The following is a 27,614-nucleotide window of genomic DNA, read 5'->3' on the forward strand; positions in this document are numbered from 1 at the left end:
TGGAGAAAAAAGAAAAGGTTCTGGCAAAAAAGGAAAAAGCCAAGCTGCCTGAAAAGGAAACTAAAGTGAAGGCAGAGCAAACGCTGCAAAATGAAACTCCAGAGAAGAAGTCTGAAATAAAACCTAAAATGGAAAAGATCAAAAAGGAGCCAAAAAAGTTTGTGGATAAGAAAAAGGATGTGAAAAAAGAAGTGGCAAAGAAAGACGATACACCTAAAAAAGCACTGCATAAAGAGGACGCAAAGAAAGATATAAAACGCAATATCAGGAGAGATTCTCCACTGAAGGAGAAGAAGGAAGAGAAAAAAGACCAAAAGAAAGAGGATTCAAAGAAAGATGTTAAGAAACCTTTCAAAGACATAAAAAAGACATCCACTGCAGGTGAGGGAAAGACTCCAGCACCAAAAGTAAAGTCTCATAAAAAAGATGATGCCTCAAAGAAAGATGTAGAAGTCCCTTCAAAATTAAAAGACAAAGGAACATCAAAGGCAGCAAAGAAAGAGGCAGCGCTGGACAGTAGCAAACCTGCAGCAAGATTAACTGATGCTGCGGAGGATCCAGGGGTACTGAGGTCTCTAATGTCCTCACCGGAGGACCTCACCAGGGACTTTGAGGAGCTCAGAGCTGAAGAGGTGGTAGATGATGATGCAACTGTGCACCAAAACAAGGAAGAGGAGGCTGTGATGATCCACCATGAAGAAATAACACAAAGCAAAGAGTCACCAGAGGCATTAGAATCTGTGGATGAGGGGATAACCACAACAGAGCCCGAAGGAGACAGTGGAGCAACTCCAGATGAACAAGGTCTTAAGGAAAAACTTGGTGGCAGTGTGAGTGAGAAGTTTGAAGATGAGGGCACTGTAATGGAAGAGACATTTGAAGGAGGAGATTATGAAGAAAAAGGCGAGACGGAAGAAGTTTATGAACCACCAAGAGTTGAATCCCTGGAACTTAAGGTTGTTCCTGATGTAGATGACCTTCGAAACAAAAGTACTGCAGACAAACTAGAAGGGAGTATTGAGGAGAGCATTGATGTGACAAATAAGGATGTCAGTGAAAAGGAAGTAAAGCAACAGTGTCCGTTTTTATCAGCCTCACCTAAAGTGTCTTCACCAGTTTCTCCAGCTGCATCAATCCATGATGAAGTGTTGCCAGTTGGTTGCTTCGGGAGTGAAACAGTCTCTGATGATGACAGCAGAGATGATCACCACGATTACTACACTTTCACCTGTGGTCACACTCAGTCCACAGTTGAAATTTCCAGTGTGCCTACTCCAATGGATGACATGTTGACACCTCGGGATATTATGAGTGATGAAACGGCCAATGGTGAAACAGAGTCTCCTTCACAGGACGTTGGCAAGTTTGGAACATATGCAAGTGGTGAGATTGATAGGAAGAAGCTCTCACCACTTCAGGATGTTCCAGGATCAGAACATTCTCAGAGTGATGCCACAGAGGGCCAAGTCTATAATCCTTCTGCATCCACAATATCCCCTCCTACACCCCTAGAAGAGGATAAATTCTATAAGGAGTTTCCCTCTGAAGGAAAAGTTGGAGAGTTTGCCTCAGCCCAAGAGTCATATGGCATATATGACACTGACTTGGTTAGATTGAGTTCCACTTCTACAACATCACCTCTTGTTCGATCACCCTCAGTTGAGCAAAAGGAGAGATTTGATTCTCCATCCACCCTTGCTGCACCAATAGAATTGTCCACCACACTAGCAGATTGCACCAGAGCTACCACTGAACCTTCTGCCAGCCCAGATGATAAGACTTTGGAAGGAACTAACTCACCTCGATCATCAGGTCACACACCTTACTATCAGTCACCAGTAGAGGAGAAAGCAGGAACTCTACCACCTATGACAGAAGAAAAGCCACAGGGTCCCATAATAGTTGAGGTCACAAGTGACAAAGAAGACTCCTCCAACAGGGTTTCTCCAGAGCCCAGTGAGCCTAAGCAAGAAAAGTCCTCTCCAGTAGATAAGATAATGTCCCCTCCAAAAAGCCCTACTCCACCTCTACCGGATTCTTCAACGACAGAAGAGTCACACTTTAAGGAAGATCATAGTAAAATTGAAGAATATTGTAGTTCACTCACATCTAACATAGCGATCAAACACGAACCAGACACTACTTCATTTGCAGCTTTCAAAGAAGAGAGTAAAATGTCCATTTCTGAGGGCACCACATCGGACAAATCGGGCACCCCTCTTGAGGAAGTGGTTGCAGAAGACACATTTTCACATTTGGCGTCAGCATCCACTGCCTCTTTGGCCACTAGCTCTTTGCCAGAGCCAACCACTGACTCTCCTTCTCTTCATGCTGAGGTAGGTTCTCCTCACTCAACAGAGGTAGATGATTCTCTGTCTGTCTCTGTTGTTCAGACGCCAACAACCTTCCATGAGGCTGAGAGATCTCCATCCAAAGAAGATAGCCCCAGACCCATGTCTATCTCCCCAGACACCTCACTGCAGACAAAAAATATAACACAGACACAAGATACAAAATCCCCAGAACACTCTACGATGTCAATAGAGTTTGGCCAAGAGTCTCCTGATCACTCTTTAGCGCTGGACTTTAGTAAACAAATTCCAGAACATCAGCTGGTGGGAGAAAGCTTGCGTGCTACAGAAAATGGCCCAACTGAGGTTGAGTACAGCCCTTCAGAGGCAACCATTTCAAAACCCACTGTAAAAGAACATATTTCACCAACAAAGGAACATTTGTTTGTTGAAGAGAGAGAATCAGTTTGTGCCACTTCCGTGACACCATCAGATGGATCTCAGTCTACTCCCTCTGCTACAACCCCCTGTGAACTGACAGAGATGCCACCCGCCACGGTAGAGCAGGTAGATCACTCTCCAGTCACCCCAAAAGCAGCCTCTGTCACACACTCTCCCCTTTCCAATGAGCCTTCTTCTGACATAGGACAAACCCCAGCAAAAGACAACACCAGCCCAAGTTCACTGTCTGTGGAGAACATCTCTACTGAGTGTGGCACACAGCAGAAATATGACAAGTCACCTTCACCTCCTAAATCCAGTTCCCCATTATCTTCTCTTACCTTTTCTAAAGAAGATGCACTTCCTTCAAAAAAAGAAGTTAATCCTTTTGAAATTGAGGATCCTAAACCAGAAGAAAAGTCTCCTAAAAGTCCTGAAATTCCTTCACCATCATATCTGCTTTCTTCTGATTTGTGTAATTACAAGGGTGCTACTGGTGCCAAGGACCCAGATTCCACTGATAAAACCCCCTCTCCTCGTCAGTCCAAGACAGATGTGGACCTCTGCTTAGTCACTTCATGTGAGTATCGTCACCCCAAGACAGAACTATCCCCCTCTTTTATCAACCCTAACCCTCTAGAATACTTCATCAGTGAAGAAAATGCCTTGGATGAAGAGAAGCCTATCACCAAGTTAGGTGGAGGACCTCCACCTCCAGGGGGGAAGCTTTCCACCAAACAGTGTGAGGAGACTCCACCTACATCCATCAGTGAATCTGCCCCCTCCCAGACTGATTCAGATGTTCCACCAGGGACTGAGGAGTGCCCTTCCATTACAGCAGATGCTAACATTGACTCTGAAGATGACTCAGAGACACTCCCTACTGACAGGACCTTAACTTACAGACATGCTGACCCTCCTCCAGTAGCGCTCAGGGATTCTGCTCCATCATCAGATCATCATGATGTGTGCATGGTGGATCCAGAGGCCCTCAAAGCTGAAGAAAACCTTCACAATGCTAACACAGAAGGAGGAGAAAAGCCCAAGAAGAAAAATATGCCAAAAAAGTCCTCTTCCCCTGCGAGGAAGAGTGCTTTGTCAAAAATCAAGGACTCAAAAAGCGCATCTCCAAAGAAGAGTGTAGGAGAAGGGAAAGATGCCAAAAATGCAACGAATACCTCTGCATCCAGAGGTGTAAAAAGTGCCGCATCAAGTGAGTACAATATCATTATCATTCCATATTTTAATATACTCAGAAATTTAAGATGGTGTCCAGAACAATATACATTTTTGTTTTTGTTTGTTTGTTTTGTGTGCTATCAGGTACCAGCAGTGGAAAGGTATCAAGTGGGTTAATTCTGTCCAACTGTCCTCCCATGTACATGGATTTGGTTTATATCCCGAATCACTGTAGTGCCAAGAATGTAGATGCTGAATTCTTCAAACGAGTGCGATCCTCTTATTATGTGGCCAGCGGCAATGATCAAGCAGCTCAGGAGCCTAACAGGGCTGTCCTTGATGCTCTGCTGGAAGGAAAGGCCCAGTGGGGTAATAATATGCAGGTGAGATTGAAGTATGATAATAAAAGCAATAAAGTGACTAACTACATGTTATGAATAGCCATCACAGTCACAAGGAGAGAACCCAATACGCAGGGCAGCCGAGACAGGAGATGTAATTTGACAAAAGGTGATTTATTGTGCAAACCCACTACTAAGAAAGCAGCAATCAGTACCAAAATCCAACACGTGGAACCACAGTCTCAAACAGTGTGGGGAGAACCTGAGGGATAAAGTCAGGAAATCACAAGACACTCCAAAAATCCACACGCAAAAAATAAAATGGGTGATACAAAAAATGGAGGGAATGAAACAATAACCAAAGCTATAGAAACTAGGGGCTAAGAGTGAGAGTATTTACTACCACAATGAAGCAGGAACCAAAGAGCACAAGGCAAAACGTACACAAAATGTAGGATCCCGCGAATAACCAGGGAACAGGTGCAGACTTGAATACACGGAAACTACACTCAACAAAAATATAAACGCAACACTTTTGGTTTTGCTCCCATTTTGTATGAGATGAACTCAAAGATCTAAAACTTTTTCCACATACACAATATCACCATTTCCCTCAAATATTGTTGACAAACCAGTCTAAATCTGTGATAGTGAGCACTTCTCCTTTGCTGAGATAATCCATCCCACCTCACAGGTGTGCCATATCAAGATGCTGATTAGACACCATGATTAGTGCACAGGTGTGCCTTAGACTGCCCACAATAAAAGGCCACTCTGAAAGGTGCAGTTTTATCACACAGCAAAATGTCACAGATGTCGCAAGATTTGAGGGAGCGTGGAATTGGCATGCTGACAGCAGGAATGTCAACCAGAGCTGTTGCTCGTGTATTGAATGTTCATTTCTCTACCATAAGCCATCTCCAAAGGCGTTTCAGAGAATTTGGCAGTACATCCAACCAGCCTCACAACTGCAGACCACGTGTAACCACACCAGCCCAGGACCTCCACATCCAGCATGTTCACCTCCAAGATCGTCTGAGACCAGCCACTCGGACAGCTGCTGAAACAATCGGTTTGCATAACCAAAGAATTTCTGCACAAACTGTCAGAAAACCGTCTCAGGGAAGCTCATCTGCATGCTCGTCGTCCTCATCGGGGTCTCGACCTGACTCCAGTTCGTCGTCGTAACCGACTTGAGTGGGCAAATGCTCACATTCGCTGGCGTTTGGCACGTTGGAGAGGTGTTCTCTTCATGGATGATGCGAAGGAGATGTGTTGCACTGCATGAGGCAAATGGTGGTCACACCAGATACTGACTGGTATCCCCCCCAATAAAACAAAACTTCACCTTTCAGAGTGGCCTTTTATTGTGGGCAGTCTAAGGCACACCTGTGCACTAATCATGGTGTCTAATCAGCATCTTGGTATGGCACACCTGTGAGGTGGGATGGATTATCTCAGCAAAGGAGAGGTGCTCACTATCACAGATTTCGACTGGTTTGTGAACAATATTTGAGGGAAATGGTGATATTGTGTGTGTTGAAAAAGTTTTAGATCTTTGAGTTCATCTCATACAAAATGGGAGCAAAACCAAAAGTGTTGCGTTTATATTTTTGTTGAGTATAATTAGACCAGACATACAGCAGGTGTGGAAACTGAACTAAGGATGCACGTGGAATAATCTTACAGAAGAAAACAAATACTAAGTTTTACAAGACTTAACCAAAGGCTGGGAGTAGGAGAACAAAAAGACAACATGATAATAAAATTCAATGCAAGCAATGATCAATTAACCAAAAGACATGCGGACAACACCATAAAACAATAATACAACAAAGGACCAGGGAGCCATAACAACCACAAACACCATGAGGAACAATATCAACCCAAAAACGTAGGAACATAGTACAACCAATAAACAGATCACACTGAAAATAAACGACGACGAAGAAGAGGAGGAAAACGTTGCCACGAACAGCGGGAGAAGAAGAAAACTAGAAGGGTGGAAATGAGAGTGGGGACTTTGAATGTTGGTAGTATGACTGGTAAAGGGAGAGAGCTGGCTGATATGATGGAGAGGAGAAAGGTAGACATATTGTGTGTGCAAGAGACCAAGTGGAAGGGAAGTAAGAGCAGGAGCATCGGCGGTGGGTACAAGTTGTTGTACCATGGTGAGGACAGAAAGAGAAATGGTGTTGGGGTCATTTTAAAGGAAGAGTATGTTAAAAGTGTGTTGGAGGTTAAGCAAGTGTCTGACAGGGTGATGAGTGTGAAGTTGGAAATTGAAGGGGTGATGATGAATATCATCAGTGCATATGCCCCACAGGTTGGTGGTGAGATGAAGGAGAAAGAAGATTTCTGGAGTGTGTTAGATGAGGTGGTGGAGAGTGTGCTCAAGCATGAAAGAGTGGTGATAGGAGCAGAGTTCAATGGGCATGTTGGTGAAGGGAACAGAGGTGATGAGGAAGTAATGGGTAGATATGGTATCAAGGATAGGAATGGGAAGGACAGATGGTAGTTGATTTTGCAAAAAGGATGGAAATGGCTGTGGTGAATACCTACTTTAAGAAAAGGGAGGAGCACAGGGTAACATATAAGAGTGGAGGAAGGTGCACACAGGTGGACTACATTCTTTATAGGAGATGCAAGCTAAAAGAAATCACAGACTGTAAGGTGGTAGCAGGAGAGAGTGTCACTAGACAGCATAGGATGGTTGTTTGTAGGATGACTTTAGAGGTAAAGAAGAAGAGAGTGAGAGCTCAACAAAGGATCAGATGGTGGAAGCTGAAGGAGGAAGACTGTTGTGTGAAATTTAGCGAGCAGGTGAGAGAAGCACTAGTTGGAGGGGAAGCAGTTTTGGACAATTGGAAGAGTACTGCAGATGTGGTGAGGGAGACAGCTAGGGCAGTACTGGGTATGACATCTGGACAGTGGAAGGAAGACAAGGAGACTTGGTGGTGGAATGAAGAGGTCCAGGAAAGCATAAGGAGAAAGAGGTTGGCGAAAAAGTTTTGGGATAGTCGGAGAGATGAAGAAAGTAGACAGGAGTACAAGGAGATGCGGCGTAAGGCGAGAAGAGAAGTGGCAAAAGCAAAGGAAAAGGCATATTGCGAGCTGTACAAGAAGTTGAATAGTAAGGAAGGAGAAAAGGACTTGTACCGATTGGCCAGACAAAGGGACAGAGCTGGAAAGGATGTGCAGCAGGTTAGGGTGGTAAAAGATGCACATGGTAATGTGCTGACAAGTGAGGAGTGTGTGCTGAGAAGGTGGAGGAAATATTTCGAAGAGTTGATGAATAAAGAAAATGAGCGAGAGAAAAGGCTGGATGATGTGGTGAGAGTAAATCAGGAAGTAAAAGAGATTAGCAAGGAAGAAGTGAGGGCTGCTATGAAGAGGATGAAGAGTGGAAAGGCAGTTGGTCCAGATGACATTCCAATGGAGGCATGGAAATGTCTAGGAGAGATGGCAGTAGAGTTTCTAACCAGATTGTTTTATAAAATCTTGGAAAGTGAGAGGATGCCTGAGGAGTGGAGACGAAGTGTGCTGGTTCCTATTTTCAAGAACAAGGGTGATGTGCAGAGCTGCAGTAACTACAGAGACATAAAGCTGATCAGCCACAGCATGAAGTTATGGGAAAGAGTAGTAGAAGCTAGGCTTAGAAAACAGGTGAAGATCTGTGAGCAGCAATATGGTTTCATGCCGAGAAAGAGCACTACAGATGCAATGTTTGCTATGAGAATACTGTTGGAAAAGTACAGAGAAGGACAGAAAGAGTTACATTGTGTGTTTGTGGACTTAGAAAAGCTTATGATAGGGTGCCAAGAGAAGAGTTGTGGCATTGTATGAGGAAGTCTGGAGTGGCAGAGAAGTATGTTAGGGTAGTACAGGACATGTACAAGAATAGTGTGACAGCGGTGAGATGCGCAGTCAGAATGACAGACTCATTCAAGGTGGAGGTGGGATTACACCAAGGATCAGCTCTGAGTCCTTTCTTGTTTGCAGTGGTGATGGACAGGTTGACAGATGAGATCAGACAGGAGTCCCCATGGACTATGATGTTTGCAGATGACATTGTGATCTGTAGTGAGAGTAGAGAGCAAGTTGAGTCTAGTCTGGAGAAGTGGAGATATGCTTTGGAGAGAAGGGAATGAAAGTCAGTAGAAGCAAGACTGAGTACATGTGTGTGAATGAGAGGGAGCCCAGTGGAATAGTGCAGTTACAAGGAGTAGAAGTGATGAAAGTAGATGAGTTTAAATAATTTGGGGTCAACTGTTCAAAGTAATGGAGAGTGTGGTAGAGAGGTGAAGAAGAGAGTGCAGGCAGGGTGGAGTGGGTGGAGAAAGGTGGCAGGAGTGATTTGTGACCGAAGAATATCAGCAAGAGTGAAGGGGAAAGTTTACAAAACAGTAGTGAGACCAGCTATGTTGTATGGTTTAGAGACAGTGGCACTAACAAAAAGACAGGAGGCAGAGCTGGAGGTGGCAGAGCTGAAGATGTTGAGATTCTCTTTGGGAGTGACAAGAATGGACAAGATTAGGAATGAACATATCAGAGGGACAGCTCAGGTGGGACGGTTTGGAGACAAAGTCAGAGAGGCGAGATTGAGATGGTTTGGACATGTGCAGAGGAGGGACCCAGGGTATATAGGGAGAAGGATGCTGAGGATGGAGTCACCAGGCAGGAGGAGAAGAGGGAGACCAAAGAGGAGGTTCATGGATGTGCTGAGAGAGGACATGCAGGTGGTTGGTGTGACAGAGGAAGATACAGAGGACAGGGTGAGATGGAAACGATTGATCTGCTGTGGCGACCCCTAACGGGAACAGCCGAAAGACAAAGAAGAAGAAGAAGAAGACTGAAAATAAACATCACAAAAACCAGGAAGGATCACGAACGGAGGAGAAAGACCATACGAAAATGACAGACAGAAGATTGAACACACACACACATCCACACAAGACACAACCTATCAGACAAACATCGGACACGGACACGATGCAGGACGGCATACTGGACATACCCACACACACGCAAACCTAAGGCTTACATCAGACACGGATACGATGCAGGACAGCAGACACGATCACACATACATACCACTGACAGCCGGGACACGCCCACAACACACGCAGACACGAGGCAGGAGGAACAGAGGCACACACAAAACAGAAAAGACCCTAAACAGCACAGAATACTAAAAAACTCCTCAGATCGGATAACCTTGGGTTTTAACACTGGTTTCTGTTTTCATGGTATACGTCCCTTTTAAAATGGCAATGTTGCAAAATTGTTAAGACTTCCCGACCAACATTATGAACAAAATCAAAACAAACCTGAAATTATTCCACATGGTTCCATCAGTGAGCTTTGTGTAGCTAAAACTAGTGTGTCATGACTAGAGGTGTATGGCAATATTTGGGTTATTTAAAAAACACAGATGTCCACAACCTAGAGGAAAGTCACCAAATGTGCGAGTTGTACTTCTGAAGAGTATCACCGAACAATTGCACACCTACAGGAACACATCCCATAGCGCTTGGCTGAATTCAAGATTCATTTGAAATCTACTTCAGCCAGAACTATCTAATGAAAAGAGATATTTTAAGTAACCTAACAAGACAGAAAACATGGATAATTTACAAGATGACTGTCTTTGGAATTCAAAGCAAAATGGTATAGAGCCAATGAGTTGTTTAATAAAGTGCATTACCCTTCTGAGTCATGAAAGACCCCAACCTGTTGGTGGTGGTGGTGGGGGGGGGAGAATGTTGGATGTACAGCCTATGAGTTAAATTTTTCCCCCCTTTCCAGTGCACAATATAGTAAGTTAAACAAAGTGCTGTTGCATTTGGTTTCAGATCTTTAATCATGACTTTAACTGCAAAGGACTTACATTTCTCAACATCACCTTTTCTATTGCGATTCTGTGTGACCAATAAACTTCTTTTTGCTTGGCAACAGGTTACTCTCATCCCAACCCATGACACGGACGTGATGAGGGAGTGGTACCAAGAAACCCACGACAAGCAGCAGGAGCTTAACATCATGGTCCTGGCAAGCAGCAGCACTGTAGTCATGCAGGATGAGTCCTTTCCGGCTTGTAAGATAGAGATGTAGGCCTGTTCACCAGCAGTGAGTGGGCGACAAAAAGCAGGGATCACAATCTGTGGGGGGGATCAAATCTGTGTAGCATAAAACCTAAGCAGACACTTACACACTGATGTACTAAAAAGACATGCTTTGTTTCTCAAACCCTAAAAATAAATACCTGCAATGAGGACGACAAACAGTATTAACTAGCTATGAGGAACTCCAGGGCCCCTTCCTTGTACTCATTCAAGTATAATAAATTCATGTACTTTGTTATCAAGAGGGAATTAGGAACAACAGAAACAAAAAAATTGTGGCGAAACAAAAAACAACAAACAAAAAAACAGCTGTAATTCTCCAATTATACCAACCAAAGTGCTGCTTTGAATGGACTTTCTTCATCTGTCCTCAGGTAAAGATAACCCGGATCGAATAGTTAGAAAGCCATCAACAAATCAAATTCACGTATTATATTTTATGAACAACTACTGTTATCCACGCCAAAGGCCAAAAAACAAGTTCTCTGTTATTGCCTTAGGAAATCAAAATGAATGTACAGGAATAAATACACCAACAAACAACAAATAGTCAGCAAGTAACTTAACACACTGGAGGTCAACCACAAAACAGACTGTTCAATAGCCGTTCAATATTACTTGAAGGGATTCAGCATTGATGAGCACTGAAATGACTCCCACTGCATGATACTTATGCTGCAGGTCTGCTCTTTTTTCTGTTTCCTTAAGAAAACATTATTTTCCTGTTACTATTCTTTTATGTCATTGTACAATAGGATGATTGAGAATGCCTTTGTCAGAGCTAGAAAATCTTCCGCCATGTTTTTAAAAAGTATTTAGCTTCATTTTAGATTGTGTATGTTTTATTTCTAGATTACAACTTCAAAATGGGAAAATCAAATCGTATTTCTCCAGCCAGTTTTTATATAACTATTGAGATATGGGAACATGAGCCTTTTCCCATTTTAAAGCTGGCAAAGCAGGATATTTTCATAAATCTTAAAATGTCTTGTTTTTCTAAAGCACTGTACTATAATTATAAATAGCTTCGTGGCCAAAAGTTATGCACGAGTTATGTGATAAATTAGAGAGGTTTTTTTTCTTTCTTTCTTTTTTTTTTTTTTTTTTTTTTTTAAGGGATTTTGTTCAGACTTACATTTGAAGAACAACAGGGCTATATACTGTAGGTAATATGATGCAATATATGGGACATATTATGATTTTTGAAGGATGTGCCATGACGTGTGTACCACCTCTCAGTGTGGATGAGTAGAGGTTGGCTTGATAGCCATATGGAAAGGAAACGGCTTCAGGTAAAGTCCTTCGGTGCTGCCGCGCACAGAGGAGAGAATGAGTGACTTGCGTGTTTTAAATGAAAGTATGATGAACAAAACTAGATGCATTTAAAATGTGACACACACCAAACTAACAGCAGTAGCTACAGAGGTCCACAGATCAGCTGTGACAGTCCACCTTCTCAAGAAATCGTTAACAAATCTGTGACTTAATTACTTACTTACAGACTTTGGTACTTTGGTCAACTCATTGAACTCGCTTATTGCTTTTAAGGCATCAGATGTTCATGATATCACTGTAAACCAGCCTCAAATTAATACCGTGATCACACTTTCAAGCAACGACAAAACAAACAGAACTGACGTGTCTCTTGAATTCACCTTTTTTCCTTTCTTCTTCTTCTTCTTCACCTTTTCTCCTCACCTTTCTCCTGTGAGATTGTTATTAATGTCTGTCTGCAGCTGTGTGGTATATTCGTCTTGTGAACTTGCATCGTTTCTGCCCTTTCCCCAAACTCACATATAATCAATAGTGATTAGTTTTGAGCGAAAGTATTCCTTAGTGCTTTCTGATGTTTGTGTGCAATATTCCTCGAACCGTATGGCAAAACTATGGCAACACACATGTAAGAAAACTCACCACTTAAAAGCAAAGCACTCAGAAACAACCACAATAAAATCTCTTGTCAGAAGCAAGTTTTTGTGCTGTTGTCTTTTTGTTTACCTGAATATCAGCAGACCAGCAAAATGGCAGATGTCAGTGCTACACTGTGCACCATCCTGAAATTTCAGGCAAATCTTTGGCTTCTATCTTGCTTAGGCTGTGGTGTACCGTTTCTACTTCGGTTTGCACAGAGACAGACATATGGGTGCCAAAAACCACTTCTAGAGTCATAATACCTCTGAGCTCAGATGCAGCCTGGAAAGAAAAAGCTGGCATATCTAAAAGATGTTCCAAAATTAGATCATTTATCAGCAAGGATTTAGAGGACAGTGGCTTAATATTAATAATGCATAGCTGAAGACACTTACTGGATTTGATAGATGATACATTTGAACTAGGGATTGATTTTGTCTCAATGTGAATCATACAATTTGAGGTTTACAGAAGTCTAAAGACCCCTACAGATATTGAGATTTGTTGATGTGTTGAATAATCAGTTTGTTCAATTTGACTACTTATGTAACTATTCCATGTTGATGGCCGCTATATTTTTATAAGGTGAACTTATGTGTTACTAAGCTAATGGGTACAGGATATGGTCTCATTATGAAAAATTTCCCTCTCTTTCACACAGTCTATACTCTTATCACCATAGTGCTTGTCCTGCTTTAATTCCCCCACTAATATAGTGGATTCCACACCTACATTAAGAGTGGGCCTGGCAGGCTCTCTTATCAAATGCTCCGAGGCCTCATGTAGTTTCCTGATGTCATCCTACCTTTAAATCCCTATTTATGTTTCAAGATAAGATGGTAGTGCCTACCCTAGTAGAGTGAAGGCCATCTGGGATCAGCAAACCACATAAACCTCAGAAAGAGGGTCAGTTATCCACAAAAGTAAATCTCTGTTCTCTAGAAAACTGTGCCAGCCACCTGTTTAGGGATGTAACTGTAGACCTGAACATTTCCCCCGGAGGGGAGGGGATCAGAGAGAATTTTTAGGTGATGCAGACGCATCTTTCTGGCGAAGTCACAAGTCCTGACTGTCTGTCTTCATGACCTCAGACTGTTGCATCCTAATATCATTGCTATCTGACCTTGTGTCTGACCTTGTATGATGCCAGCACCCTTACATGAGAAGCTATGTTGGATGCTCTGGACCTTCAGCTGATGATGCCAGCCTAATTTTGCAAGTAATGGAATACCCTTTCACTTAAGCATTTCAGCCGGTTAACGGGCCTGTAAACCAACAGGGCTATCTAAAGGGCTCACAGGGACAAAAATAATAAAAAGGTCTGTAGTTGGTAAAGAAAACTGTAGGCTGGTGGGCAACACAACCAGATTCTTGGATTGTTTGCATTCTTCTGCCTGACCACAGTGTGAAACCATCATATGTTGGTCATGCTACACTAATGATATGGAGTGCAATAGCTACCTGACACATCTGACACCACTGAAATAAGCTGCTCCAAGCTCTAACAGAGCCACCCTGTCTGCCAACATCATGCAGCTAAGACCAACCTTAGTGTAACATGTAACTCTCAACCAAATAATGGTTAAGGCTACTGCAGGCTAATGCTAACTGGCTAAGCTAACCACTCTGGACATGTTCTAAGCAAATAGGAAAATAATGTCACTTAAACATTCACAGTTGTCAAAGTAATTATCAACAGTAACAGAGTCAAACCACAAGTGCTTCAAATGAATATGACAGGAAATTTCAGATCATTTGCTAAATATTTAAGAACGCTGCACTGCAGTATGTGACGTCCCTGTTCTTCCTGTTTTGCGGTTCAACCATTATCTCATGAGCCATTGTAGAGTCCAGTAGTCCTTGAGAATAGTGGATTCTATATGTATATGATTGCATTATTACAAGTGACAATTCTCGTTTTATTTGTTATTAATAGTATGGCCAAAGCAGATGGTCCCTCCACTGAGTCTGGTCTGCTTGAGGTTTCTTCCTATAATCAAAAAATGTCTGAAGGTGTTTTTCCTGATGTCATTGTGCTTGATTGGGGTTAAGGTTTAAATAAACTAAATTGCTTTGAATTCCATGTAGTGTGACTTTTATTCTATGTGGTAAAGTCTCACAGCGATCAGCACAGGCTGCTATTTCTGCGCCAAATAACTGCAGCAGAGACATTTATTAATCATGATGGACCACCTCAGGCATTTTCCAAAACTAAAGAGAAGTGCACACAGGGATAAATCAAAGACGAGCAGCTGACTAAAAGCAAAAACTGTTTTTTAAAAGAAATCAAAGTCTGAGTGCTAAAACAGCTCTGTCCTGTTATATGTACAAGTCGATCAGAAGTACTCAACCTGTAGCTATGGAAACTACATAGATTTATTTATGTATCTTATAAAAGCAGGAAAATGTGCACGTGCACACAGAGAGAGAAACCCACAGGGAAACGTGCACCATGCAGGATGCCATAAATTATCCAAGGTCTTGTATCTGATTGGCTGAAGTGGGGATCTCAGCTGGATGGGTTAAGATCTTGTTGCCATGGCTACAGTGGGGCACCTCCCCATCCCAGCCCTATTTTCTCAGGATGAAACAACATTTCCATCCGCTGAGGCACTTCAGGAGAAACGGTGATGATGGCCATGGACACAGTCCAGCTCACAGTGACTTCTCCAAATGACTTCTGGATTAGTGAAAATAATTTGATTAAAAAGTGTCATCAGTGCTGCACTGTAATCTCAAAATTTTCCAGAAAATATCAGGTGTGAAAATGATTATTAACTTAATACTTTTGATGTTAATACTTCGCATGTCTGACATGGAAATGTTCAGCATTAAAGATTTGGGCAGAATTGATTGAGCATTTTATGGCAATAAATGTAATGTGTATAAACTTCAGAGCACAAATTATCTGTGAAGATAAAAATATATTGCTTCTGCAGTGTTTTTGTTAATGTGCTTGCTGAAGGGTCACAATGAACATGTTTTGATACACGTGTCTCAAAAAACAGATACGTTTAACACTGTCCTCAAAAATGCATGTAAGCTGTTTCAGGCCAAAATTTTGCTGATAGCAGGAGAATTTGTACATTGACAGAAGCAGAATTGCAGGACTTCGTATATGTTTATCTTAAAGCTATATTTAATTGTAAAATTAATTTTTAAAATAAGAAAATTTTGCACAATATGATCAGACTGTGTGCAGATCTCGAACTGGAACACACGCAACAAATAGTTACTTTCCTACTTACACCCTTATGCTGCGTTTACACATAACAACGACAAGTCAAGAATGCCACGAAGTACACATTCTTGGCCACTGATCACAAAGGTGATGATTCCGGGCAGAGGCGTCAGGTGTCCTCAGGAACTGCTGCAACCTGTTATCATGCATCACGATTAATGGCACGTGTTGTTGGCGAATTATCAGGAACCATTATGCACGGTCAAGAATAATGTTCCCCACTGTTGCACCCTGTTACACATTGTTACATTCTGTCACGTTGTGAATGAGGCAAATTGTCTCCACACACCCATATTCATCCTACCATCAGCTGCTGAACAATTCAGATCGCTCCAGTTTGCTCCTCAAAATTTAGATTAATCCACAGCAGAAGAACTTTGTGTTTGCATGCTTAGTTGGGCTCTGTGCCATGGAGTGGCGCAGAGAGGAGGAGGAGATGGAGAGACCCAGATGTGTGGCTCCACACGGCTCTCATCTCGCGCGTTTTCCTAAACATCAGGCACAGCAGCAGCAGGTGGAACACCTGCAGGAGCGCACTGATGAGAATTGAAATGAGACCTTTAGCAGACTTGGCGTCACTGTGCTTCTTCAGCATACTGCAGCAATGAAACTGAATGCGGTGCAGCAGGGTTTAATTGTGCGCACATCAGAGAAGAACGCCGTCATGCTCTATTAAGGACCACCGCTAATAGACCATGACAGCGTGACCTTCACGACATGAGGTGAAATAAGGGTGGTGCATGACATTTGTGAAAGATTTTTGACAGCGAAAAACATGCTCCACAAATATCACGCACCAACATGCACTATTAAACCTATTCATATGCGTTAAGTCACGTTAAGAATGTCAAGAATGTGCCAAGAATGACACAAATATGACATTCGTAATGCGTCCCGCGTATGTGTGAACGCAGCCTTAGGCCTGTTGGTGCTTATCTCCAGATTCCGTAGCGTGAAGCAGATGAGAGTCTACAACTCCCCCTGGATGCCAGTCCAACAAAGGTTACTTCCCTACCAAAGCCCTGCTGGATGGACAAAGACAATGGAGATTAAGTGTCTTATCCAAGGACACAGATGGGTAGCACAAGCAAGATTTAAACCCAGGTCTACATATGGGCAGGCCAGCTCATATGTGAGCTGATATACTGATATACTGATCTACCTGCTCTACAGAGTTGCTGTATAGCATTCAAAATTAGAATAGCATTTTATTCAACTTAATTCAATTCAATGTATTTATATAGCACCAAATCACTACAAAGCTGCCTCTCAAGGCAATTCACAATGGTAAAGTCTAACCATACCAACCCCCCTGAGCAAGCACATAGGTGACAGCGGTAAGGAAAAAGTCCCTCTGGTGTTTTTGAGGAAACAACCTCAAGCAGACCAGACTCTGAGAGGGGACCCACTGCTTCGGCCAGTTACAAAAAACGTCACATGACAATGCCAACAGAATGCAGAAAACACAAATCAGTAAGTAATGGTGTAAATTATATCTCAGAGCCGAGCCCACAGAGTCTCAAGTTCTTGATTCCTGTTGGATTTTGCAGATGTCATCAGCAGGAAAAAAGTCTATTCTTGACCAATTCTTCAGCATGCAGCATCAGCCTTCCCAGTCCGAGGTCCACGCCTCCAGCAGTGACACTTCAGAGGGAGAGAAAGAATCAGTCAGCCAGTAATCACAGCACATTAGTTCACCAGCAGTAAATCAACAGAGAAACACTATGCTTCACTAACAGACCCAGAATTTAGATAGAGTGAGGCTGAGACTTGTTCCATTGTTCATAACACAATGTAAAAGGAGAGGAAGCATAATTTGATTCTACACAGGTATGCCAACCATATGACAGGGAGGACAGATGTCTTTTACTTGAATGACTCCAGAGAATCCGACTGTATTAACTCCACAGGCAGATTGTTCCACAGAACAGGTGCATGACAAGAGAAGGCTCTGTGGCCTGCTGAGTTCTTTTTAATCTTAGGGACACTAGTAATCCTGCAACCTGAGAACACAGAGCACGGGCTGGTACATGTGGTTTAATTCAGTCAGTTAGGTAGGGAGGCACTAGTCACTGAATGCTTTTGTAAGTTAGTAACAAAACCTTAAAATCAAACCTTCACAGGGACAGGAAGCCAGTGAAGAGAGGCCAGAAACAGAGTAATGTGGTCAAGCTTTCTGCCTCTAGTCAACATTCCAGCAACAGCATTTTGAACCTGTTGGTGACCTCAAATGCCGGTGTCGCCAACTGAACAGTCCCCCCAAAAATTGGTCCCCCCTGATGACGCGGTTCATGGATTAACACCTCGTTTCTGCTTCAAACTGCACTCCAGTCATCATCTATCTTAGCGACAGATATCTGAAGCTTTTGTACAACAATCATTTCCACATAAATTCAGCATTATTTCATCATAAAAGACGGCGGAAGCGATCAGAATGCCGCGGCTAAACGAGGTGCTAGCCGATGTGTTCACTGCGTGCCAGTCATTTCATGGCGTCACGGAATTTTGTCGAGTTTCTGCTTAAAACAGCCGCGTTTCTGCTTAAAACTGACTTTAGAATGATTTGAGGTTTTACCTTTATCATCTGATGGTTTACAGATCCGAAATGACGCATGCTCAGATGCAAAAGGCGGGCCGATTTTTAGGGATGCACCGTTCGGTCTGCAACACTGGACTGTGGTAAGCCAGAGAATAGGATGCTGCAATAGTCCAGTCTAGAAGAGACAAAAGCATGGCTCAGAATCTCTGCATCAGCCACTGACAAGATGGAATGAACTTTTGCTATGTTATGAAGATGGAAGAAAGTAATCTTAGTGATTCTTGTAATGTGTAGGTCAAAGGACAGCATGGGATTGAAGATCACCCCAAGATTCCTCACTTAATCACAATGATATATTACACGAGTCTAGGTTTTATGTATTTATTTTACTGACAAACAAAGGATGCAATAGCTGGTGTTTGTCCCTTTGTTGTTCCCATTTGTTCAGGGTCACAACAGTGGATCCAGCGCAGACCCACATTGGGATTTGAAATGTTTGAAGCCAGATTCCCATCCTGATGCAACTCAAGTTTTAGACAGAGAAACAGACTTGGTCTTCTTAAGCAGTCTCCCATTCAAGTGTTAACCAGGACCCACTCTTCTTAGCTTTTAAGATCTGACAGGATGAGGCTTGCACAAAGCAGACTGCTGCATCAACAAAGGATGTAATATTCATCTGCATAATTTGATGTAATAATTTCTAACTGCTTAAAGCATTTCTACCTATATTTCAGTGTGTAGTCTCAGCAGTAGCTCATATACAGTGGGGTAAAAAAAACTATTTAGTCAGTCCCTGATTGTGCACATTCTCTGACTTAGAAAGATGAGAAAGGTTTGTAATTTTCATCATAGGTACACTTCAATTATGAGAGACAAAATGAAAAAGAAAACCCAGGAAATCACATTGTAGGATTTTTAAAGAATTTATTTGTAAATTATGGTGGAAAATAAGTATTTGGTCAATAACAAAAGTTCAACTCAGTACTTTGTAACATAATCTTTGTTGGCAATCACAGAGGTCAAATGTTTCCTGTAAGTCTTCACCAGGTTTGCACACACTGTAGCTGGTACTTTGGCCCATTCCTCCTTGCAGATCTCCTCTAGAACAATGATGTTTTGGGGCTGTTGCTGGGCATCATGGACTTTTAACTCCCTCAACAAATTTTCTATGGGGCTGAGGTCTGCAGACTGGCTCTGCCACTCCAGGACCTTGAAATGCTTTTTACGGAGCCACTCCTTCGTTGCCTGAACAGTGTGTTTGGGATCATTGTCATGCTGGAAGACCCAGCCACGTTGCATCTTCAGTGCTCTCACTAATGGAAGGAGGTTTTGGCTTAAAATCTCATGATACATGGCCACGTTCATTCTTCCCTTAACACGGATCAGTCGTCCTGTCCCCTTTGCAGAAAAACAGCCCCAAACATGATGTTTCCACCCCCATGCTTTACAGTAGGTATGATGTTCTTGGGATGCAACTCAGCATTCATCTTCCTCCAAACATGACTAAGTTTTTACTAAAAAGTTCTATTTTGGTTTCATTTGACCACATGCTATTCTCCAAGTCCTCTTCTGGATCATGCATATGCTCTCTGGCAAACTTCAGACGGGCCTGGACATGTACTGGCTTAAGCAGGGGGACACGCCTGGCACTGCAGGATTTGAGTCCCTCTCTGCATAGTGTGCAGCCTTTGTTACTTTGGTCCCAGCTCTCTGCAGGTCATTCATCAGGTCCCTTCGTGTAGTTCTGGGATTTTTGTTCACCATTTTCATGATCATTTTGACCCCACGGGATGAGATCTTGCGTGGAGCCCCAGATTGAGGGAGATTATCAATGGTCTTGTATGTCTTCCATTTTCTTACAATTGCTCCCACAATTGATTTATTCACACCAACCTGCTTGACTATCTACAATTTTCTTCCTGGTGTCCTTCGACAGCTCTTTGGTCTTGGCCATGGTTGAGTTTGGAGTGTCACTGTTTGAGGCTATGGATAGGTGTCTTTTATACAGATGAGTTCCAACAGATGCCATTAATACAGGTAACAGGTGGAGGACAGAAGAACTTCTTAAAGAAGACGTTACAGGTCTGTGAGAGCCAAAAATCTTGCTTGTTTGTGGATGACCAAATACTTATGCAGGAAGCATCCTTTGCTATGCCTCATATTTACTACACTGTCCTGCAGAAATGATGAGAGACAAAAACTGATAAGAAAAAAATTGAAACTATCAGCATATTTTAACAGCATGAGCAAATGGCAGAAGTAATTTATGGCTTTCCAGCCATATATACAAATTGCCCCTGGAACTATAATTTGATTGTAATTCTTTACTTGTAAGTCGCTTAAAACTTCAGTTAAATGTAATGTAATGTGATGTAACATTTTGATGGCGCTGGACAAACAGTGGGTCATAAAAACGTCAAAATCCCTCTCCCAAGATGGCAGGCAAAAACATATCACGGAAAGGAGCACGATGTCCGCTCTAGAGTTGATTCATAGTGGAATATACCATTTCCAAACAGCTTTTTAAAAAGTAGTACCTCGAAAAATAAAGATGTCGTTGGCCTGTTTTCCCCAGAATAATAGAAATAACAAACTTTCAGCTCAGTCTATATGGGGGGTGGGAGTGGAGCAAAAAAGTATGTGTTATGTGTTCGGTAATAATGTCTCCACTCCCCTTTGTGTTGGCGGTGATGGTATAGCTTGCGGACAGAATGGCGCTGCGAAGGTTGGTTCGATGTTGTCGTTCATTACTTCATGAACACAAACAAGCGAAAAACTGGATTGAAAGTCGCACAGGAGGTAAAATATATATGTTAACCTGTTTTCCGTGTGATGCAGTATCGAAGTCGGGTTTAACTAACAGTGTTACTTAAATTATCCGCATGTGGAGAAAAATGCTACAGAACGTGGCTATAAATTGTTTCTTGGGAGAATGCCAATAAAATCTTACTATTTGTACTGCTAAAGATTCACTTAACACAAGTCAACGTAGGAAACAAGGCAGCCAATAAATATAAATAAAATGTTTTATATATACAACCCCTGGCAAAAATTATGGAATCACCGGCCTCAGAGGATGTTCATTCAGTTGTTTAATTTTGTAGAAAAAAAAGCAGATCACAGACATGACACAAAACTAAAGTCATTTCAAATGGCAACTTTCTGGCTTTAAGAAACACTATAAGAAATCAGGAAAAAAAATTGTGGCAGTCAGTCACGGTTACTTTTTTAGACCAAGCAGAGGGAAAAAAATATGGAATCACTCAATTCTGAGGAATAAATTATGGAATCACCCTGTAAATTTTCATCCCCAAAACTAACACCTGCATCAAATCAGATCTGCTCATTAGTCTGCATCTAAAAAGGAGTGATCACACCTTGGAGAGCTGTTGCACCAAGTGGACTGACATGAATCATGGCTCCAACACAAGAGATGTCAACTGAAACAAAGGAGAGGATTATCAAACTCTTAAAAGAGGGTAAATCATCACGCAATGTTGCAAAAGATGTTGGTTGTTCACAGTCAGCTGTGTCTAAACTCTGGACCAAATACAAATAACATGGGAAGGTTGTTAAAGGCAAACATACTGGTAGACCAAGGAAGACGTCAAAGCGTCAAGACAGAAAACTTAAAGCAATATGTCTCAAAAATCGAAAATGCACAACAAAACAAATGAGGAACGAATGGGAGGAAACTGGAGTCAACGTCTGTGACCGAACTGTAAGAAACCGCCTGAAGGAAATTGGATTTACATACAGAAAAGCTAAACGAAAGCCATCATTAACACCTAAATGGAAAAAACAAGGTTACAATGGGCTAAGGAAAAGCAATCGTGGACTGTGGATGACTGGATGAAAGTCATATTCAGTGATGAATCTCGAATCTGCATTGGGCAAGGTGATGATGCTGGAACCTTTGTTTGGTGCAGTTCCAATAAGATTTATGAAGATGACTGCCTGAAGAGAACATGTAAATTTCCACTGTCATTAATGATATGGGGCTGCATGTCAGGTAAAGGCACTGGGGAGATGGCTGTCATTACATCATCAATAAATGCACAAGTTTACGTTGATATTTTGGACACTTTTCTTATCCCATCAATTGAAAGGATGTTTGGGGATGATGAAATCATTTTTCAAGATGATAAAGCATCTTGCCATAGAGCAAAAACTGAAAACATTCCTTGCAAAAAGACACATAGGGTCAATGTCATGGCCTGCAAATAGTCCGGATCTTAATCCAATTGAAAATCTTTGGTGGAAGTTGAAGAAAATGGTCCATGACAAGGCTCCAGTCTGCAAAGCTGATCTGGCAACAGCAATCAGATAAAGTTGGAGCCAGATTGATGAAGAGTACTGTTTGGCACTCATTAAGTCCACGCCTCAGAGACTGCAAGCTGTTATAAAAGCCAGAGGTGGTGCAACAAAGTACTAGTGATGTGTTGGAGTGTTCTTTTGTTTTTCAGGATTCCATAATTTTTTCCTCAGAATTGAGTGATTCCATATTTTTTTCCCTCTGCTTGGTCTAAAAAAGTAACCGTTACTGACTGCCACAGTTTTTTTTTCTTGATTTCTTATAGTGTTTCTTAAAGCCAGAAAGTTGCCATTTGAAATGACTTTAGTTTTGTGTCATGTCTGTGATCTGCTTTTTTTCTACAAAATTAAACAACTGAATGAACATCCTCCGAGGCCGGTGAGTCCATACTTTTTACCAGGGGTTTTGTGTGTGTGTGTGTGTGTGTGTGTGTGTGTGTGTGTGTGTGTGTGTGTGTGTGTGTGTGTGTGTGTGTGTGTGTGTGTGTGTGTGTGTGTGTGTATATATATATATATAGAGAGAGAGAGAGAGAGAGAGAGAGAGAGAGGGGTTCTGCCATTGTTGGAAGCATTTCTGGAAGTACTCTTTTGGACTTCCAGAAATGCAGGTAAAACAAGTGTTGAACATACCATTTTTCTATTTTTCTCAATGCATTTGTAAAGGTGCTATTGACATGAAACTTTCACCAGATGTTGGTAACAACCCAAGTTATACATACATGCAAACCAAAACAAATGGCTGTGTGTTTGGGATTACTGTCTTCCTGAAATTTCCACCCTCATTTCATCCTCATCATCCTGGTAGTTTGCAGCAGATTATTTATTTATTTATTCATTTTAAAATCAAGAATGTACTTCTTTTTTTTTTTTTGCATTCATCCTTCCTTCAATTATATGAAGTTTTCCAGTTCCGTATGCTGAAAAACAGCCCCACACCATGATGTTGCCACCTCTAAACTTCACTGCTGGTGTGGTGTTTTTGGGGTGATGTGTAGTGTCATTTATGTTGTGTATTATGCCATCCAAGGGCACTTTCACACCAAAGGTTGCCTTAAAAGTCCCAAAAGCACTGAAAAATGAACTTTAATATAATGCAAAGTCTTGTCGTTATTTCACAGAGTGTATATTGGGAAACATTTGTGCCAAGTATCAAGGCTGGAAGTCACTTGGAAGTACAAAATTAATTAGTTCTAACATTGCAGGAAGGTAAAATTGACATTTTGTGAAAAATTCACATTAGTAGTCATAGTTCACCCTATAAATGGCTTGGGTCCCATACAATGCACCAATTAATCAGGGACCTGTTTATGGAACACAAAGAGACCAAATTATCAGACACTGGATGATATATTTTTGAAAATTTTGTATCTGGAGGAATATTTTAAGGGTCACCTCACACTTCAACTGAGTGCAAATGAGAAATAGGCCCAAGTTCACTGCTAAAATGCCTTTTTCAGGAAGATGCACCAAAATGCTAGGTCACCAGAAAGTTTCAGCTTCCAGTTGCCTCTACTTTTTTGTCACGGCTTAGATCAAATTGTATCACATAATTTGGTTTTCTGTTCAGGAGAGGACAGCATGTTTAACATCACTTTGCTTCCAACAAATGACTGCAATCATGTAATTAACATGATTACATCTGAGCAACAAATCTGAATGATGTCTTCTGTTTGAAAAATAAAACACTTTTTCACGGTTGCATGAACTGTAATAATAAAAAAAGGCTGAACAATTCTTTATATCACATTACATGACAAATTTAATTGAGAAAGAATTATAATTCACACCCCAATGATCTGGAGCCACAGCTTTACTTATTGATTTAAAAGGAGAGCAAGTAAAAATAGTCCAATCACTCAGAGAAATTACAGTGGAGTGAGTTTTTGGGTATAAGAACATTAGTTCAGGAGAGGACATTTTGTTTAACACAGCATCGTCTCAACAATCCATTGGTAAGAATGACCAAGGTATATTAGATTCAAATGATTTGACATAACTCACCCACAAATCAAGTTGTTTTATTGTCCTAAATACCTTTTAACTAATCAATAGGTAAAAAGTGGCTTGCTAAGTTACCTACAAATGGTTGCATATTCACACACTACTCAAAACCTTTGTTCACCAAACAAGAAAATCTGATTTTCTTTAACACAAGTAACCAAACAAACTTGCTCTTAATCTTATGTAACACTCATTTTAACATGCCAATGACTCTGTCCTTCTACAGGTGGTGTGGTTGGAGCATCATGATGTTGCCTTTCGTTGCACTTCTTTTTCTTTGCAGATTTTTTTCTGGCTTGATTCTTTGCTGCGTGATTCCGACATCTTTTTCTTGAAATATGCCTTCTTTTCTTCCATACTTAAGTATTTGAATCGTTTTTTTGGGGGGTGCCTCTTCTTCAGTGTCAGGTTGTCTTTTTTCTTAGCTCTTTGTTGTCTCTTATTTTCGGCCCATTTATCTCGCTGATCACGTTTCTCAACCGCTGTCAAATCTTTAATTGGAACGTATTGTTTCGATTTTCTCTCTAGATCTTTGTCCAGCAGTTGCTGATATTTCACAGGATTGTTCACTTTAAGTCTATGCATGTAATCAGTTGTCCTGGCACCTGTCGTTTCCTCAGGGATTTGCTCATCTGCTGGTCTTCTGCGCAGACACCAGGGGAATTTCACTGTTATTTTACTGTTTTCATTCATATTGTGCTGGTAATAATGTCAGTGTTCATGAGATTTGAATGTCGTTCATTTGGAATGTGCTGTCCCGAGGAGTCCGTGACGAAAAGGCCTGAAAATCAAATGTTCAGAATCTTAAAAAAAAATTCTCTATCAATAGGACAAAATAAATGCAGATTTTACCATTGCACCACTCCTTCAGAATAAATAGGCTCAAACATGTCAAAGCCATGACCTGCAATGCAGAAATCTAGGCCTAGGGGATGTTGTACAGTATGGGTGGATTACACAGGATTATTCACCTTGTTTCATTTGAAGGGTAACAACACACACAAGGTGATATGACCTTAAATCACCTGCCTAAACAATACATTTGATGAAAATGTGTAAATAATGAATAGAACTTACCTTAAAATGACATATTCTTGGACTGTTAAAAATTGATGTCCCCTCCTGAACACTGGCCTACCCAACCTTGCAGCAGCACCAGCTCTAGGCTAATGATAGCCTGGGTGCAAAGGTTTGCTGAAATTGTGAACTGGACATGTTCCCCTTTTTCTAATCCAATCAAATCAGCTGCCACTGAAAAATGATACAATGTATCAAATTTGACCTGTCTGCCTGTTGTGTTGTTTATCTCTTCAATTGCACTCAGTTAACCCTTGACCTTGAAGTCAGGCTATTTATAATTTTTAAACAGGGCACTTGTCATAATTGACTTTTCCAGTCAATTAGTTGTGTCCTATTCTTATGTGAGATGTCTAAATCAATGGTATTAGACACTCTGTTCAGGAGAGGACATTTACTTTAACAACATTAAAGTGAATATCTCTCAACTATGCCTTTGAATGAGACAGTGTCTAGTAGGACTGATTTAGTTAGGTCCCAAACATTCCAGAAAAATTGCTGTTGTCACAAACTGAGCTGTATTCTCAATGTTATCCATTGTTCAGGAGAGGACAGGTTTTTAACACGGATTCTATGTCAAGATTTGTGATACAGCGAAAAATGTCATGCCAGTGTGTAAAAGGTTTTAATTGGTTATGAATCTTTAAATGGTTACTAAAGCCATTCTTAACTATGTTTTCTAAATAATAATGTGCTATATACCATAAGTTACTGAAGCATGTTCAGGAGAGGACATTCAATAATTTTGTTTAACACGAAACGACACAATTCAGTTAAATTGGTATAAAAACTGAACGAATTGACCGATTTCCATGAAATTTGAAACGGGTATTGCCAGGATGACTACACATATCAAGGAAACATCTGCACTACCATTTCTAAAACAGAAACCATTTGACACTGAATGCAACATTTTGAAATTTATTTTGGGACTCCAAATTCTGTGAAAAAGACGTTAAAATTTAGCAATTTTTCGGAAATACTGATGCTATGAAAACGATTTTTGGCATGCAGGTTCATCCTACCCTCATGCCTATTCAGTGCGAAAAAGAGCAAGATCTGTTGACTCCTGTGCCTTCTATGGCCCTTGGAACCTTCAACTAGAAAAAGGCAACCTTTGGTGTGAAAGTGCCCCCAAAGAGTTTAAGTTTGGTCTCATCTGACCAGACTATTCACCCAGTATTCCACAGGCTTGTCTAAATGTTGTGCAGCAAACTTTAAATGAGCTTCAACATGCTTTTTCTTTAGCAATGGATTCTTGCATAGTGATTGACTGCATTACTTACAGTTTTCTCTGAAACAATTGTACCTGCTAATTCTTGGTCTTTCTGAAGTGCTCCACAAGTGGTCCTTAGCTCTTGGACAACTCTTCTGATGATTCTTTCCACTCCTCTGTCAGAAATCTTGTCTTTTAGGAGTCTTTCTGCGCCCTCTGATTGGAATATCTTCCAATCTGAATTGAAACTGTCTGGGTTGAATTCTTTGAATGCCTTTGGGTGCCTGTGTTTCTAAATTCTAATTTGTTTTATCCTATACATCGTTAAAATGACCAAGCTGATTGTTTTCTTGTGTATATTGCTTGTATTTTATTGTTATTAAAGTTCCCATGATGTTAACCTGTCTATTGTGACATGTGCTGCTACCTTTCTTGGCCAGGTCACCCTTGTAAAAGAGGTTTTGATCTCAATGAGCTTTTTATTTGGTTAAATAAAGGTTGCTATTATTATTGTGAGGAGCACCTGGTCATGGCTGGTTTATGGTGAAATTATGTTCTTTGCACTTCCTGATTATGGCCCCAACAGTGCTCAATGGAACATTCAAAAATTTAGAAATCCCTCTGTAAGTATGTTAAGGTTGCAAAGATCTTGAGAGAGCTCTTTGCTTGTACCTATCATGTGATGTTTCTTGTGTGACACCTTGGTAATGATACGCCTTTTTATGGGACATCAGTTGGGACTGAACCAGCTGATATTAATTTGCACTGACATGGGGTAGGATTGCTTTCTAATTATTACTGATAGATTTCAGTTGGTTTTTTGACTTTCCATGTCATTTTGCACCTTCCTTTCTTCATGTGTTCAATACTTTTTTCCTGTGCCATTTCACAAGATTAAACATAATTTAAGGATATCTATGGTTTGACGTCCCTGTATG

At 41.2% G+C, this 27,614-nt stretch overlaps 2 protein-coding genes across 3 annotated transcripts in view; both read left to right on the forward strand.

Moving 5' to 3' along the window:
- Nucleotides 1–10,404, forward strand: part of map1b (microtubule-associated protein 1B) — a 41,691-nt gene extending 31,287 nt beyond the window's left edge. The window contains 3 exon segments of the mRNA XM_034192519.1: nucleotides 1–3,945; nucleotides 4,056–4,294; nucleotides 10,211–10,404. Coding sequence (XP_034048410.1) covers nucleotides 1–3,945; nucleotides 4,056–4,294; nucleotides 10,211–10,366 — 4,340 coding nt within the window. The 3' untranslated portion in view covers nucleotides 10,367–10,404.
- A 10,356-nt stretch (nucleotides 10,405–20,760) lies between these two features.
- ptcd2 (pentatricopeptide repeat domain 2) overlaps nucleotides 20,761–27,614 on the forward strand; it is a 41,526-nt gene continuing 34,672 nt past the window's right edge. For both annotated transcript variants that reach the window (XM_034192790.1, XM_034192791.1), the window contains exon 1: nucleotides 20,761–20,867. In XM_034192790.1, coding sequence (XP_034048681.1) covers nucleotides 20,780–20,867 — 88 coding nt within the window. In that variant the 5' untranslated portion in view covers nucleotides 20,761–20,779. The remainder of the gene's footprint in view (nucleotides 20,868–27,614) is intronic.

Source organism: Thalassophryne amazonica, chromosome 17 (assembly GCF_902500255.1).
Source record: "Thalassophryne amazonica chromosome 17, fThaAma1.1, whole genome shotgun sequence".
In the NCBI taxonomy this organism is placed as follows: domain Eukaryota; kingdom Metazoa; phylum Chordata; class Actinopteri; order Batrachoidiformes; family Batrachoididae; genus Thalassophryne; species Thalassophryne amazonica.